Here is a 15,719-nt window from a genome sequence, read left to right on the forward strand (position 1 = left end):
ATAGCGATAGGCTGACATAGATCGATAGAAAGCCAAGTGTTTCAAGCACCATGTCTTGGGGGTAAGGGGAGCATCTAATGCCCTTTGTCATACGTTATGCCCCGCTCGTATCGATACTTGTCTATATGGATGAAGCAGGTTCTGGCGGCTAGACCCGTCAGTGGTCATATCTATGCATGTGCGAATGTATGATTTACGCATATTAGATTTAATCAGCAGTATGGATACTCATATACAGATACGTTACTTGTTTCGTGTTATATCTGAACCTTCATTCACACAGCTTATGCAATACGTGTCGTCGTCTGTTCATATATTTGCCCCTGTTTCCTGTGGCAATTCCCTCTCTGCAGTGAACGGCCTGGCTGACCGTATCCGCGGCCCGTCGCTCCCCGAACGTAGCATCTATCTCATCGAACAGTTCGCCGATAACATAACACTTGTCTTAGAAGGCCACACCAGAGCAGAGGTAACCCGTTGTGCTTCTAGCGCCAATATTCAACCTACTCGTTTCTCTCCATCGAAACAACTTTACTTTATAAAGTATATATATGTAGATTACTCTATATATATATATAATTATTTGTCATTGCCACTTAGTGAGGTCTAGGCATGAAGCGGGGGCTAGGCGTACGGTTTGTTTTTGCGCTGGAAGATGCTGCTAGACGTCTAAAGTATGTGCTTAATTTATAGTTTTACCGAACAGAGAAACTAGTGGCTGTAGTAGAGGTCTGCGTATGTCATTCATTGCGATGGCATATCATTATGTTGAATGTCGTCCTGTTGTTGGTGTTGACTTTCTACTGTTCGTCTTAGCGTTCGAACTATTTCTCATTGGTAGCGAGATCGGTGTTTACAGTGACGCCTACAACTTTAATTGAGGAACTTGATTAAACTTACATATCTACGTCGGATGATTTACTGTATACCGCGCGACACTTCGCCGTAAGAACCCTACAAGATACAGTTTGTCATCCAATCAGCACTAAACCACACTTTGTAAATCGTTACTGTCTTATATATCTGCATATCTACGAGCAACAAAGTTGCCCCTTCATCTTATCATGATCTGATTTTTTCCCATTTCCTTCACCAAAACGGAATTCGACTACAATTGCCATTTTCAATACGTACGCCATTGCTAACAATTGTTGTTATTTCTCACGACCGTCCCTCTGGCACGAGACTGCACCACCGACGATCGTCGCCATCAAATCATCACGTGTTAAACTAGCAGTATTGATACCGATCGTATGAGTATGGAACACCGAACTAGCAATAGTGTTATGGATAACCCCTTTGTTTGTCGACGCTTGCCGCTTTTGGGGATATTGCCAATACCAATTGTTGTTGTCGATATCGAACGACAATAAACCAGTCTGTCAGCCCAGTCTGCCATCATCTGAGGAAACAATGGAACGTTGGCAACGCGGGCAGGGGGGTAGAATAGGATATTGAGTCTAGCGATGGCGTGCACTCTTGTATACCGGGGCTTCTAAGCTATTCTTGATACTGTAGTACTGTTTCTATTTTTACGGTGCCGGTTATGCTGTTTGTCGAGTGGCACTTCGTTTCCGTCTGCCGATACTTTATTGATATTGTGATAATATCGGCAGTGGGGCGCGACGATAGCAGCAATCAATGGCACAATAGCGATCATTTTATGCTGCTCATTGGATCGGTAATTATACGGCATTTGTGTTCGCGTGCATGATTTGTAGGCCAAAGCACGTAAGACCGCACGCCAACCATATCGCTCACCAGTACGAACGGCCGCGTCACCGGAAATGTGTAACAAGCAGAAGCGATGTTGAAAGATGCGGTGTAAAAGCATATGTATTTAGTTAAGTAATGCAACGTAATTCAATAATCACTTAATAATACGACCGCTCCTTTCTCGTGCATATGTATAGTCATGTGTAAATTTATTGCTCGAGACGGTACATACGGTAGACAATTACAATCTTACTTTTCTGTAAGTATTGAAGGCAACTCCTTGACACAGAGAGGGTTTACGGGTCGAGAAGTGGGTATTAAATATTACGTGTGCACGGTACTCGGTGACAAACAAGCCAGAATTAACTGTTTTAACTACTCCTACTGATTATAGTGTCATTGCTGCCGTTATCAGCTTATGGAATATATCCTGTTCGTGCACCATCCAAGAAGCTGATATAGAGATACGCTCGAGTATTCTGCTGTGTAGTGGAGATGCATTAGCATTACGACGCGAGTACATCTTTTTCACCGACAACAGAAAGCGGGCAAACCACAGCCGCCATTTTTTTCCGCCGCTGCTCTGATCGTTTAGTGGGTCTTTAGTTTCCTAAAGATTTGACAGTTACGTTGCAGAATTGTAGTGGCGGCCTCGCATCGTCATCATTCGCTTAGCCACTAAACACGATCTTGCAGATTTCGCAGACGATGCGAAGGCAGAAATCTTGATACGCGTTACAGCAAACTTTAAGCGGCAAACGTCAACACCAGAGACGACCGGATCGTCATGGACTCGCGCGGGCCGATAGACGCCCTCGTGGCTTAGAAACGGCTTTAGCCACACTGCGTAAAACATGCGTAGGAAAGCGGCTGACTTTTCGGTTATTGGTCAGTATTCGTATAAGAAACACTGTTATAGATCTGCTGCTATTTCTACACATTATTTTTCTCACCGTCGTTTGACGACGGAAGAAAGTGTCGTACATTTCGGCGCTTTCTGTGCAGTGATTGAACAAGGAACAATTTTGTTTCCGGGGCATTTTGCGGGACACGAACGCACTTTGGGGGTGGATTGTGGTAATATGATAACGACGAAAAGTCTATGGTTTGACAGAGGCCAAACATCATCGATCGATATTGAATATTGAGTACTGCTCCGAACCGTATTGTTCGCGATTATAGAATGGCTAAACACTATAGTTCGACACCAGTGGTAGCCCAAACGCAAGAAACCTGCGAACGTCGCCCAAAGGTCCATTTAACAACCTGATCTTTTGCCACTTGAGGGAACCACCTGCTCAAGTACATCACATCCTGTACGATGCTAAACACTCTCTTGTTCGACGTATAGATTCGCTGTACAGCGCTTGTTGAATATTCTAGGCTAGATTTTTTTTTTTAGATTTAACCCTTTTAAGCGCAAAAAGCCTTTCTAATAAACTCATAACAGGCTGTACTAGATTTATCTATTTGTGATTTTTATGCGACAACAGCTGAAATTTATGATGATTTGCACAGATGAACTCTTTTATATGGTTTTACTACTATTATGTATCTACTGAGTACCGTAAATATTCCCGATAATACGCTTGGTCCTTGTACGTTTTCTCAGTAGCAGTTCACTAGTATAATCGGTTTCAAAGTTCCTTCGTCAAGCTTAATCTGCAAGTACAGAACGTTTGTTAGCATCGTTCGGCGGTATCGGAGCATGGTTGAAATGAATGCCTGAACAAGTAAGTTACATTGGGAGTAAGAGCAATTGATTCTTCCTGTACTGTCTGGCTAGCACAAATGTCAGCGGCACGCTTTTGAAAGCAAATCATTATTACGCTTAAGGATTTCGCCGAAGCTCTGCCTTCATACGCTTCGACGTTATAGCCGCGTTCTACGTTAGCCGATGACGTCGGCCAATAGCGATTCAATTTACCGCAACTAATTAGTTGTGAATTATCATTTTTGATTGATAAAAAGCAAAAATCATATCCCTCTGTCGAAGGGTATTTTCAAAGGAAGGACTTAACTTACGAATGCAAACTTGTGAGCGCCCAGCAACCCAGGGAACATTTTAAATGGTTCGTATATAACGAGTTTTGTCGTTTCGTAGATTTGTCGAGACAGAATATTTCACTTTATAGCTATACCGTGTCAGACTGATCTGCGAGGCACTTCGTATAAAGGATGTAAATGTATATTCTAGACAGATTTACCGACGTTACACTCGTATTGCTCGTTCCCTGTATATTAACACAATACGGATTTTGCTATTGAGTTTTAACTGTTGAAAAACGTATTACCTGCCACCATTACCACAAACATCACTATTAACTACAGACGAAATTACATCATAGCAAACTGATAAGAAATGCTTGTCCATCTTGGCCACAGCTGTGAAACGATTTCTACACAAAAATCTCTGAGTATTCTGAAGTATTATTTTTGCAACTGGCTGTTACACAGACCCCGTCATAGATTAGCTATTCCGACTTTTATCTACGCTTAACAATTTGCCCCGTAATATAACAGAATTCATGTCGGAACCACTTGTGTTGGCTGTGTATCAACTTGTAGTCATTTAACGTGAAAGAATATTCAGTAACTAAATATATTGAAACCAAAATGTCCGGGAATTATTCCTAACGCCAAGTTTTGTTTTCTTATGCTTTGAGACTATTGTTTGGCAGATCTTAGGATAACAACGAGACGTTACAGATTGATATGTGTAAATTAAGAAATGATTACATCTTTAAGCTCAGACCATCGAAGTAACTTGCAGAGGAAACATCAACAATTCAGCGAGTAGCCGTACAACAGAAGATCCTCGCTACGGCTGACTCTTAGCCACAACAGACCCCACTATGGTTCTGTAGGATTGTTTCAAAAGGGTAACTCAATACGAGCGCTCTGAAGGTACCAGTTAGCACGAGGATCGCGGCTACCGTTTAGATTTTTACTGAAAGTTCAGAGTATGTCTACGCCTGGATTAAAATCAAAACCATCCTCAGATTCCTCGGGTTAATAGAAACACACGCCATTGTTCGAATGCCAAGATAAGCCAAATGGACACTCATTAGCCAGTAGCAGGTCTCGTTAGTTAACAAAAGTGCAAATAACAGCAATAGAGCTATTCGCTATTTGTAGCAACGATACTTTCAGAAATAGTAAAATTTGACGGAAGGCCCATTCATTCGTCATTCCGGTATTTTTTTAGTCGATAAAAAAAGTCGGACGTACCATAGTCGACCTCACTGGATGTCTTTCTAACCATAATATCTTCAATTTTTTTACCAAATCGCTTTCTGCTGTTCACAAAGCTCGGCTCATCGATGATTTCTGAATCGTCTATAGCCATTTCCCTTCGTACGATGCAACCGCTTATCGTACTTCCCTAATTTTGAAAAAAGCTCACGTAACCTAAGATCTAATGATGTCTCACTAAATATACCCTTCATCTTACCTCAGAGTCACTTTCTTTTAACAGGCATGGCAAAACTCGCCAATAAAAACTATAGTGAAGTTCTTCATTGTTTCATCCTATCTAGATACGCTTGACTCCACGTCATCACCAACTATTAGCCCCCCCGCCTGTAAATCTCCACCGATCCGTTATGAAAATATCGGTTCTTAGGGGGTAATGCTATTATAGTAACTGCTTTCTGACTAATAGTGATATTGCGCCACCTGGGGTAATTTCTTCGAACGAGCCGCATCGATTCTCGACAGAACAGATTCCACAGCAATATTTTCTATTACGCCAAATTTGTTTCCATTGCTCGTGCGTCCCCGTATTCCTCTTTTTTCTGCCTCTCATAACGGCACATTTGCCTCTGTGCCCTTTTGCCCTAGCAACCGTGCGGAAAGACAAACGGTACAAAATGGCTGATACGAGCAACCTGTTTCACTTAATGAGAAAGTTATGCTCTGCCTACTGTTATCTGTCCACTATCTAGATGCCAACCAGGGAAGTGTTCGATTGATGACGCCTTTATCGAGTTGTGTCGGTATGCTATTGCTGCCAGTAGATACGTGCACCCGTTGATTGTCCGTTACAGAGAGCCCGTTCTGCCGGAGCCATTTACTATACAAACGTTTATTGTAGATGAAGGTACATCAAGAGCATTGGCTCGCTATAGTCAAGCCGTAAGAACAACAGCTGTCGGCGTATAAGCACTACAGATCTGAGCGGTGTCGTTTTTTTGTTTGCAGGAAGGCAGAAGGTTCAGTGGATTTCAACAGCGCTCGGATGGTCGACGCAGATGACGATCAACTAAGCCACGTTGCGTCCGCTGTCCGGTTTAGACACGGGCAGAAAGAAACGGATCGAAAGCGTCGCTACGTATCGTGCTTGCCAAAGTGGTCATTGCAATTGCTCCTTAGAAAATGTCGTACACAGCAGAGGTCGGCACAAGTTCTCCCCCCAAAAAAAGAACGAAACAGTAGGAACCGGCCTCATTGTGCGCGGTAGTTAAGCGGCGTTAGTGGAATGATGAGTACGACAAAACACGTATATGTGTGTGTGTTCTGGGGTGAGGTTGAAGTGGCAGCGAATCAGCATGGCCTTCCTGTGTATTTGAGAGGTGCATCATATTTGAGAGCAAAGGCTGCCACCTAACTGCCGCCTTCAATTGCCCCATTATCCTCACATGTGTAAATCTGGCGATTTGCCTTATAAAAAGCCGCTTTTTCTGAAACCTCGTCGAAAACTTTCCCGAGTGCGGGTAGTGTGTGCGACTATGGTAATTAAAATGAATAACGATGTGGCCTAGGACGGCCGCACAGAGAAAGTTCGAAGTCAAACAAGATCTGTAGGCTTCTCATTGTCATCCGTACACATGAGGTTTTAGTGGATAAAGTTCACGCATGACTGGATAAATACGTGAGCCGCGAAGTGTTAGAGTTCACACGAAGTATTTTATTTATAGTAAAGAAAAGCCTTTCAGTTGGCCTTCACTGTCGTTGGCCCACTTAAAATAAATATTGTCAAAGTAAAAGCAACAAGCAGAATAAGCCTGCTCACAAGCCGTTGAGCAGCTACTATCGGAAAACGAAATAAAAACCTAATGCAAGCTCGAGGGAAAACCCGCTCTGTGTCCATAACGCCTTTATATAACGCCCAAAATTGCCATCGTAGAATCTTCACGCTCGAAATTCGGTATAAACTAATGTCTCTTTTGTCTTCTTCATATGGCATGCGTTATTAAGTATCTTAATTTTTCCATGAAACTATCGCTTTTGCGAACTGCGGCTCATTCTGAACTTGACCAATTATAACTGAGCTATATTCACAGTTTAGGTATACGCCGAACAGCTGTTACACAAAGTGGATTTGCGTGCAAGCTTGATCGAGCAGCGTTTCATCTGCCCAATTTGATCCGGCAGAGAGAAAACAGCGACGGAAGATGTAAAATGTCATTGGCCTGGCTCGATAGTCAAATACGATGTGTACATGCGGAGTTGAGCGTCTAACGGTAACGCTGTTATTGAACGCTAGAGCAGATTCGGATATTTCTGATATTTTATATCTGGTACCTAATCTTAGTCACAGTGAATCTATGCACTGAATGCCGTGTGTGAAGTCAGACAAGATTATAAATAATCGCCCAACGTTCCCCGTCAATCGCGTAACCTGCTTTCGTCAACCGAGCCGCAGTACGAACGAACACTTAATACATTCAGACAATTCTATAGATACCCTACTGATTGACGATTATATAGTGAGATTATACCTTTATGCGCACACGGATACGTGGGCGCAGCAGTGTCGGCGCAATTACTACGGTTCTGATGGTTTAATAGATGCTTGATTCGGTTAAGAGCCTTTGGGCTGACTTTGACGCTGACCTCCCTTCATTAGGGTGCATGATACAGGTCGAGACAGCATGTAAAGGTGTTGGAATACACGCGCGCGCACACACACAGAAATAGCCGATATGACAAGTTGCAGTACTACGTATCATCTACATGTCCTGGATGTTGACGCACCCGCGAAGAAGAAATCAGTATTCGGCATCAAGATAGGAGATTCGTTACTTTGACCGCTGCGACGGTTTTTCAAGTTATAAAATAAACAAGGGCAAAGTCCTATAAGATCTGTAAGCGATTTGTTCGATGGATTAGTTTTGTAATTGACTGTGGAGATTATCGGTGATTACGCTTGGCAAATATGGCAGCTCGCATCACTGGTTAGTGTTGACGGGGTCGCAATGTGTGTATAGCTTGAAAGTTTACTGATAAAATGAAGGGAACCGCATTCATTTCCTGGTGAATTGACCTTGTTTACGATGTAATGCGTAGGGCTGAATCATGGGTGGGGTATTAATCCCTCCGATCCCTCCGGAGAAACGTGCTTTCTACGCTACTGACCATTTCCATTCCATCTCACCTCAGAGAACAATGATTCAGCTGCTGAAAATACTGAGACGACTAATTTGTCAGCGACCTACGAAAGGCATCTTGTTAATTTTCAGAGTGGATAAAAACACAAACGACGTTTTTGCAAAGCTAATAAAGATTCGAAAGGACGATGAATAGAAGCTCTTTGTTATGTTCTCCTAGAAGGCAAACAATGTACCGCAATGTCCTTGGCGGCAAACGAAAATATATTACAGGAAACAAAATAGCGGGTCAGGATTAATTCTACCGAAAAATAAAACCATAGACAGCATAAGATCCTTCGTGAGTGAAGACATGGCTTCTATTACGAACGATTGATCACAGTTATAAAAACTATGTTAACCCATTGAAATAAATACGAATGGGTTTTTCTGATGAAAGGATTACTACTGGCAGATCATGACGCGACACGGCACGCGAGATGTAATGAATCCCTAAATAGTCGTCGTCGTCGTCGTCGTAGCCGTATACGTTCGTGAAAAACACATAATTTAATAATTTTTATTTTCAGATATATAGGCTTGTGTGGTTTTGTTTGCGCTTCAACCTATAATGTTGCAAGGCACCGACTTCGGTTATCATATTTTCCTCTATCTTCATTGTGCAACACCAAGTATTTCTGTCGCATCACGAATATGCCTGTACGATAAACACACGCCTGTTTATAAATATTGAAAAATAAATTCAGCTATTTAACTCGAGCTGAACGAATTTCGTTTATCCAAAAAGCGGCACTGAACGACTTGGCAGCGAAAGGCATCGGCCTGATATAGGAACACCTTCGTCTCTTGCAGGATACCACGTACATCCTGGCAAAATAAACGCCCTGATCAGTTTCTATAACTATATAGTTGACGCTACGCTGTGATCTAACCACAACTTACTCGGTATTGTTTTCACAGACCGCGTAGCTAGATGCATCGGTCGTATGTCGCGCGTACATTCATTCGAGTTCAGCGAACGGAACACGATTTTTTTACCAAGCGTTTTTTTTTAAATGTCTCATATTTTTTATTTGACCTCTCCACCAGCTATTTTCCATTGTGTAATTCGTAGTATATTGATCTATCATGTAACTAGAGTTTATATAGGCTTGGGTATCTATACTGGCCCACAGCTTTTGGCCCGAGGCGGTGTTGCAGTCCGGAAAACATGTTTTTGTAATTTCCAGGCATTATGTATACTGAAAACAGGCGAGGCGCCGCTGACGTTCCGCATCTGATCATCGGTTTAGAATTATTTAATTGTGGTAACGGCTACTGAGAAGATGGCTTTTATAAACTTTTCACGTTTCAGTAGTCACCTAATGAAAGCATCCAACATGTAGACACTTCGTATAGCTCTATTTGTAACAGCGTCGCTGTTATTGAATGAAACTACTTACGTTTCAACGAAGTTCCACAATGTGCGAACTAATTAAACTGGACGTCTGGCTGGCTGTCATTGTAGGGGAATATGGACTGAATATCCCAGGTATGACGAGACGATATCAAACACATGGCATGCAAGCGATCTCCTCGTAATCATCGATTATTTCGAAACAAACAAATGACACGGATATAAATATCCGAGTTTATGACAGCAACAATAACAACAACAACCACAGCAACAACCAAACACTTCTGCGGAACACGAAAATGCCCTCATAGCATTGTTTAAGAAGCTGATATGCGAAAACATGAACGGTCGGAGAAATAACACAGCGGTCAAATCCAAACGTTGATGATTGCGATCAAAAATGCAAAATAATTTAACTCAGCATAATTGAAAAACGACCATTTCTACTGAGCATGCTCACAAAACAGAAGAGCACGCCATGACATAGATAAATTATCCGTTTGATTTTGACATTAACACCCTCTTTCACGCACCTTTACTTGTTAGGACGTGTACGAGTACCATCGCCGTCACGACCGCTATCCCGTCTGCCATTTTTAGCGTTTGCCGAAGAGTTCCTGGTGGAGTATTACGTCCCTTCGCACGCTGCCTGAGCAGCTCAGCGATGGCTCGACGAAGTCTTCAACTCACAGTTCGTGCAATTTTTTTAGCCACAAAACAACGTAAAACAATCACCGACGTCTCCTCTCTGGCCGGAAACCACTTCAGTCTGAAAAGTGTTTGTGTGCACCCTGATTAGCGCAGCGTCAACGTAAACAGACGCGAACGCACATACACAGACACTCCCCCATACACCCCCACACAGTGGAGTACCACACAACAATTTACTTGAAAGAGACAACTAGAATACAAAAATTCAAAGGAACTATTCAATTCCTTCAGGCCTTTGTAATTTGCCTAGAATCGTTGTAAAGGGAGAATCCTCGATATGCGGTTCACTATCACAAACTCGATATCTTTGGCTTTTCAGCTTGCTTTGTAAACGGATTTATGGTGTAAGAGTAATAATCTTTATATTGCAATTTGGTCGAAGTCTATACGTGTAGCGTCGTATCCAATGACGTGCGAATATTGCCTCGTTTGTAGACAGTCTTCGCAGACTTCAGAAGGCGCTGAGATAAAAACAACAGTGGCGGGGTAGTTCTCCTAGTGCAGTTTCACTGGAGATGATTTGGTGACGCGGGCAGTAGGAACCGGATAGCTGCCCGATGATTGGGGGGTGAACACCGTTATGGCGAGGGGAATGTCTCACACACTTGCCGAACGCATGAGGGTGATCGCCAAGGCAACAGAGCGGTGATGGCGACGCGATAACCGCTACTGGAACTGTTGAAGGGGTTCCCTAGCGTAGCACCAACGCAATATACAATCCAAACGTCGGAGCTGCGCTGTACACTCGGCCCACGTAAAATAAGTTTTGCCCTGTCTGTGCAAGTATAACCCAAACCTCTTTAAAAAAGTTATTCAAGAACAAGACTATGGTAGCAAAGTGGGGGGTTCCTATGGTAATGTGATGGTAAAACACAGTGCCGTAATGTTGATGAAAAAATATAACTTCCCTTTTTATCAGCTAAAATATACCACTTGTTCTGCTTAATTTGACGTATGGACATTAACTGTCAACATGGCAATATACTTGATTAGATAAACACGTGCGGTGTAGCTTCGAGGCCAGGCAAAGCTGATGCATTTCGCGGTTCGTACCTATTTCTGAGTATGAAAATATAGCAAATTTCGATAGAGGTAGGCCATGCAATGTAAATTACATGAAAAAGATCTGTGTACGTCTGCATTATAAGATCAGTGATCACAGTGGACAAAGTACAAACGTTATGATGTTGTTCTACGCTGAAGCCGGTGGTACACATTTCCGTTTCACTGATTGTCAGACCTTTGGGTTATGCCGTAGGATTTTTCTTTTGCAACTTTTGTGCTTTGTACAAGGAAATGTAGTAGCTATATATGAGCTAAAATCTACTGAGTGCTACAGTTGAAAAAACCTCTCCCTCGGCTAATTATCAGCCTGTGCAACTAAAAGATAAAAGTTACCCTTTGTGAACGCGTTTTCGTTCAGCGGAAAGATAGCTTCTCTTCTAAAGCTTCCTAACGACATTTGCCATTCTATATGGTTTCTTTTCGGTGCACTTTTTGCCGATCGAGTTATGCCATAGGTTGTGGTTTTTCTACGTAGTAATACAGTTCCGCTAAGCTGTATAAAGTCAAGCTATAAACGGCCTATTCAAGTACTGAGTAATAACTTAAGACAGACTTCAAAAACGCTCTTTATAATCTATTTGGACGGGTCTGCGAAACTGCCACTTTTAATCAATGAACTCATTTGCAAATGTTTCCTAAAAGAAAACACGAACACAGACCAACCGTGTTCGTACCTACATAGATGCGAGCGTTGTAATAAGGATTCCACATTCTTTTAATGTTATGTAAAGAATTAGGTTCACTCGTTTAAGTGCTGTCTTATTTGGATCGAGCACGTTCGTAAAAAGAAGTGCTTTATTTAGATTATCAATATATATTTAAGCGAATGAAATTAAACAACTCTACCAACGTCTTCGAATTTTCAAAGAAAGCTTCACCCGCTCTTTGATTAAAGTTCATTGCGCGTGGAAAGGTCGTCAAAAACTGGTTATGCCGCACTAAGGACGCAGGCCATTATCCAATCTTCTCCGGCACGCTAGTTGCTATGCCATCTGTTCGGTACGTTTGCTTGCCTTACCTTTCCTTGGGCATGGTACAACATTGAGTGATCCCTGTTTATTAGACAGGGTAAGCTGCTAATGCAACCTGCATTAAATACACGACGCGAATGGACGTATGTTGAAGCAAGCTGATCCGGATTACAAGCGGCCATCCTAACGGAAAAGGTACAGCCTTGGCCTACGGTCTATCTCTACTAGCCTTGAGACTAGAGTCTGCTAGCAGCAAGCTGCTGCAGGATCTTTTACGAGATGATGCACCAGAGACTGTTAAGAAATACTAACACATATATGTGGACTAAACGATCTATTTGTGAACCATCCCCACAAGGTAATAAATATATTCCCAGTTTGTTGTTTCTCCATGAGCAGTCAGCTGCCTTACATCTCTGATACGTACGCTCACACCTTCCAAATAGTAACACTGACTATATTATGTATATTATATAACACACATACACAAACCGAATATACGAACCTCACTAATACAGAACTTCAACCGAATACATATTAAAAAATTTCAAACCTAAGAATCGTGGAAATCTGTGGACGCATGTCCTATATGACCCCGAACCAGACTAAAGTTAACAAGAGTAATTTCTTGGCAGCGTGTCAGATCTGACGACAACTGAGTGGAGATAGATAGTTCCGTGACAAAACGCTCTTGCGATGCCAGAAGAACTGGATAACTGATAGGCCTTTAACTGAAGATTGGGTGCTACACAACGTAAGTTTAAGTGATTAAAAGTTTATATGGAAGAGCATTTTAGATGGCTGCCAAACAACTCTTTTGGGTGAAAGATCGATTGAATGATTCTATGAAATTAAGATTGATTCATCAAGACGTTATCGATGCCTAGGAAATGGAACGTTACCGTCGCATCTACCACATGAAAAAGACATGCCAAATATAGGAATATCATCCAACTTTCAAGCAGTAATATATCTAAATCTGGTTTCCTCTACGCCACTAGTAATGTTGCTCATTTAAAGGACGCGGACGTTGATTGGTGTTAATGATTATGAAAGGGTAAGCGAGCGTTTTATTGCAACCCTACTTAACTTGTATTTATAGAATTAGAAATTTTTAATTTACGTCACTCAGTCGTACCTCGTCTGAATTAAAATAGTACTATTTATAATTCATACATCATTACAAACATTGGCTTGAGTATCAACGCATTAAGAGGTCCTTTTCGGTCTTTCCCAGACAATTAAACACGTCTAGTTCCTTTGATTCGATTTACACCAGATGTTACATAACAACGAGAAGATCACGCTCCTCGGGCCCTCATCATACGGATCAGAAATACGGACACCCGTATTTCATCAGTTTCCCGTAGCTCTCCTATATTTATCACTATTGCAAGCAATAATAAACTAACAAACAATAATAAAAGCTCCGTAACAGCAGCATACCCATAACGTAGGATACTTCATATATTCTTAACTATGAGGGAAACCGGTAGACGTGTAAATACTTCCTGTTAACGTCTACGGTGAGCCCTTTACGACTGCTCGGCATTTCGTAAATAGAGTCGCACGGTGTGTCTATGTCCATAGAATCGGCACCTTGAACCCAGCCATTGCCTGCTGTAGTACGGGAGATGGTGGGACGATCGTTTATGACCACGTTTCAGTACCCATTCTGCTCTTACGAGACTCTATATTCTCGGCCTGTGGCTAAATAGGACAGCTTGTACGTTTCGATTTTTTAAACATCTACGTGATTCATCAAAGAGCACTTTTTTTCCCTGTAAAGGGCCAAAAGTATAGTTTGCGTACCTAATCTCGCAGACGAGACAAAATTGCGTCGTATTAGTTAGCTTAGCAATAGATGTACATTCAATTGTGCGAGAAGTATGGACTCACGCTTACTTACGTATTTTGTCAGGAAGATAAAGAAAGTCTTCGGAAAACGCTTGACGACCGTTTTGTCTTATATCAGTATATCTCTACTACCAACAAGTTCATGTCGATAACCATCGTGTTCGATCGGTAAACTTAGGCAGATATGAGAAAAAATTTACATGACATACACATTATGAAAAAAGTATGTTTATGTGAGAAATTCGACTGGTACTATCGTTCTAATTAAGGGCATGTCACAACATTGCTCTTGATGTGCTATAAGGTGTTGGCGTACTGAAAAGATGGAGATTTCATGGCTCGATGCAAGGCTGCTCTATCGAAATTTGTCATTTAAATAGATTTCCTTAGGTAACAAAATGTGGCAAGACGCCACGTTTCATTGTATATCGACATTACTGGTTAGACAAGTGTTGTAATAGCTAAGTTACGGCTAGTTTTTACAAAGTGCATTTTCCGGCCCTAGATTTCGAAATAAGGTGTCTCTTTGATGGAGCCACGAATACAATGCAGGTATCTCAAGACTAGTGTAAACGGTAAAATAATCCTATAACGGTAATAACTGATCCTATCATATCGCAGGAACGAGTTCGCGTTCTTTGTCAGCCATAGATAGGCAACGTTCTGTTAACTACCTTGGCATTAATCTTTTTGCGGTTCATGTATTTCCTGCCATGACTTTATTTTCATCTCCGTAAGTTCCTCAACAACAAGTTTTACCATTTTAAGTATTCGGTTTGTCGACATATTTGAAGGCGAACTCTCCCATTGATAAAACATATTATTGCATGCATATTTGGTCATAGTTAAGCTTGTGCCTAAAGAGCTTTTGCAGCACAGGGCTTAGCTCACCCTGGACCTTTCCCATTGCTAATTACCACATTAGCTATTATGGACGTCTCTAATTAACTTAAACAGAATTATCTTAAATATACTTTTGGTTTCGTGGATATTTTTTCGCATGACGTGTCAACGCGATGTAGCTCATAGCGATCTAACGATATTTTCGAATTCGAGATAAGTACCTCTTCTATTTTTGCCTACCGTTATGCCTCTCCGTAGTGTTCACGTTGTAAATTGTTGCTATTGTTGTTGTTGCTGCTGCTGCTGCTGCTGCTGTTGTTGTTGTTGTTGATGATGTTGTCATCGTTGTCGTAGTCGTCGTTGTCGTAAAAAACGTTAACATACGATAGGATTTTTTGGGCGAAAATATAAACTAAATAAGAATGACGTGGAAGAGTCTGCCAATAAAGTTGTATTAATATTTGGCTTACGGAAATAATCCAATGTACCCTTGAGATACGACCCAAGTGAAAGAAGCGGGTTTCGAGTTTATGCACTATAGCCCGTTTTACACGGGAGAACAATTAAGGGGTTAGTAACCTGAAGCACACATTAGTTTTGATCTTCTCTTCAACTGTATTTTACATTTATGTACTTTTTCAGTACGGTACGAAAGAAAACCTAATCCTACTTTAATCAACTAAGAAGCAGTAAAAGTATGAGTACTATCGTTACCCGCGTTACAGTTACATGGAAATTGTTGTACGGAGTTTTGTTCTTGATGTTTTCACTGCTGCTGCCGCCTGATATGTTGAGTAGCTGCAAAAATGAATTATTTCGACACCCTAT

At 41.6% G+C, this 15,719-nt stretch overlaps 1 protein-coding gene across 4 annotated transcripts in view; it reads right to left on the reverse strand.

Annotated features, from left to right (window-relative positions):
• Positions 1-10,686, reverse strand: part of LOC111243915 (uncharacterized) — a 174,049-nt gene extending 163,363 nt beyond the window's left edge. For all 4 annotated transcript variants that reach the window (XM_022790251.2, XM_022790249.2, XM_022790250.2 and 1 more), the window contains exon 1: positions 9,978-10,686. In XM_022790251.2, coding sequence (XP_022645986.1) covers positions 9,978-10,038 — 61 coding nt within the window. In that variant the 5' untranslated portion in view covers positions 10,039-10,686. The remainder of the gene's footprint in view (positions 1-9,977) is intronic.
• Between the last annotated feature and the right edge of the window lie 5,033 nt (positions 10,687-15,719).

Source organism: Varroa destructor, unplaced genomic scaffold (assembly GCF_002443255.2).
Source record: "Varroa destructor unplaced genomic scaffold, Vdes_3.0 BEIS01000002.1, whole genome shotgun sequence".
Lineage (NCBI taxonomy): Eukaryota > Metazoa > Arthropoda > Arachnida > Mesostigmata > Varroidae > Varroa > Varroa destructor.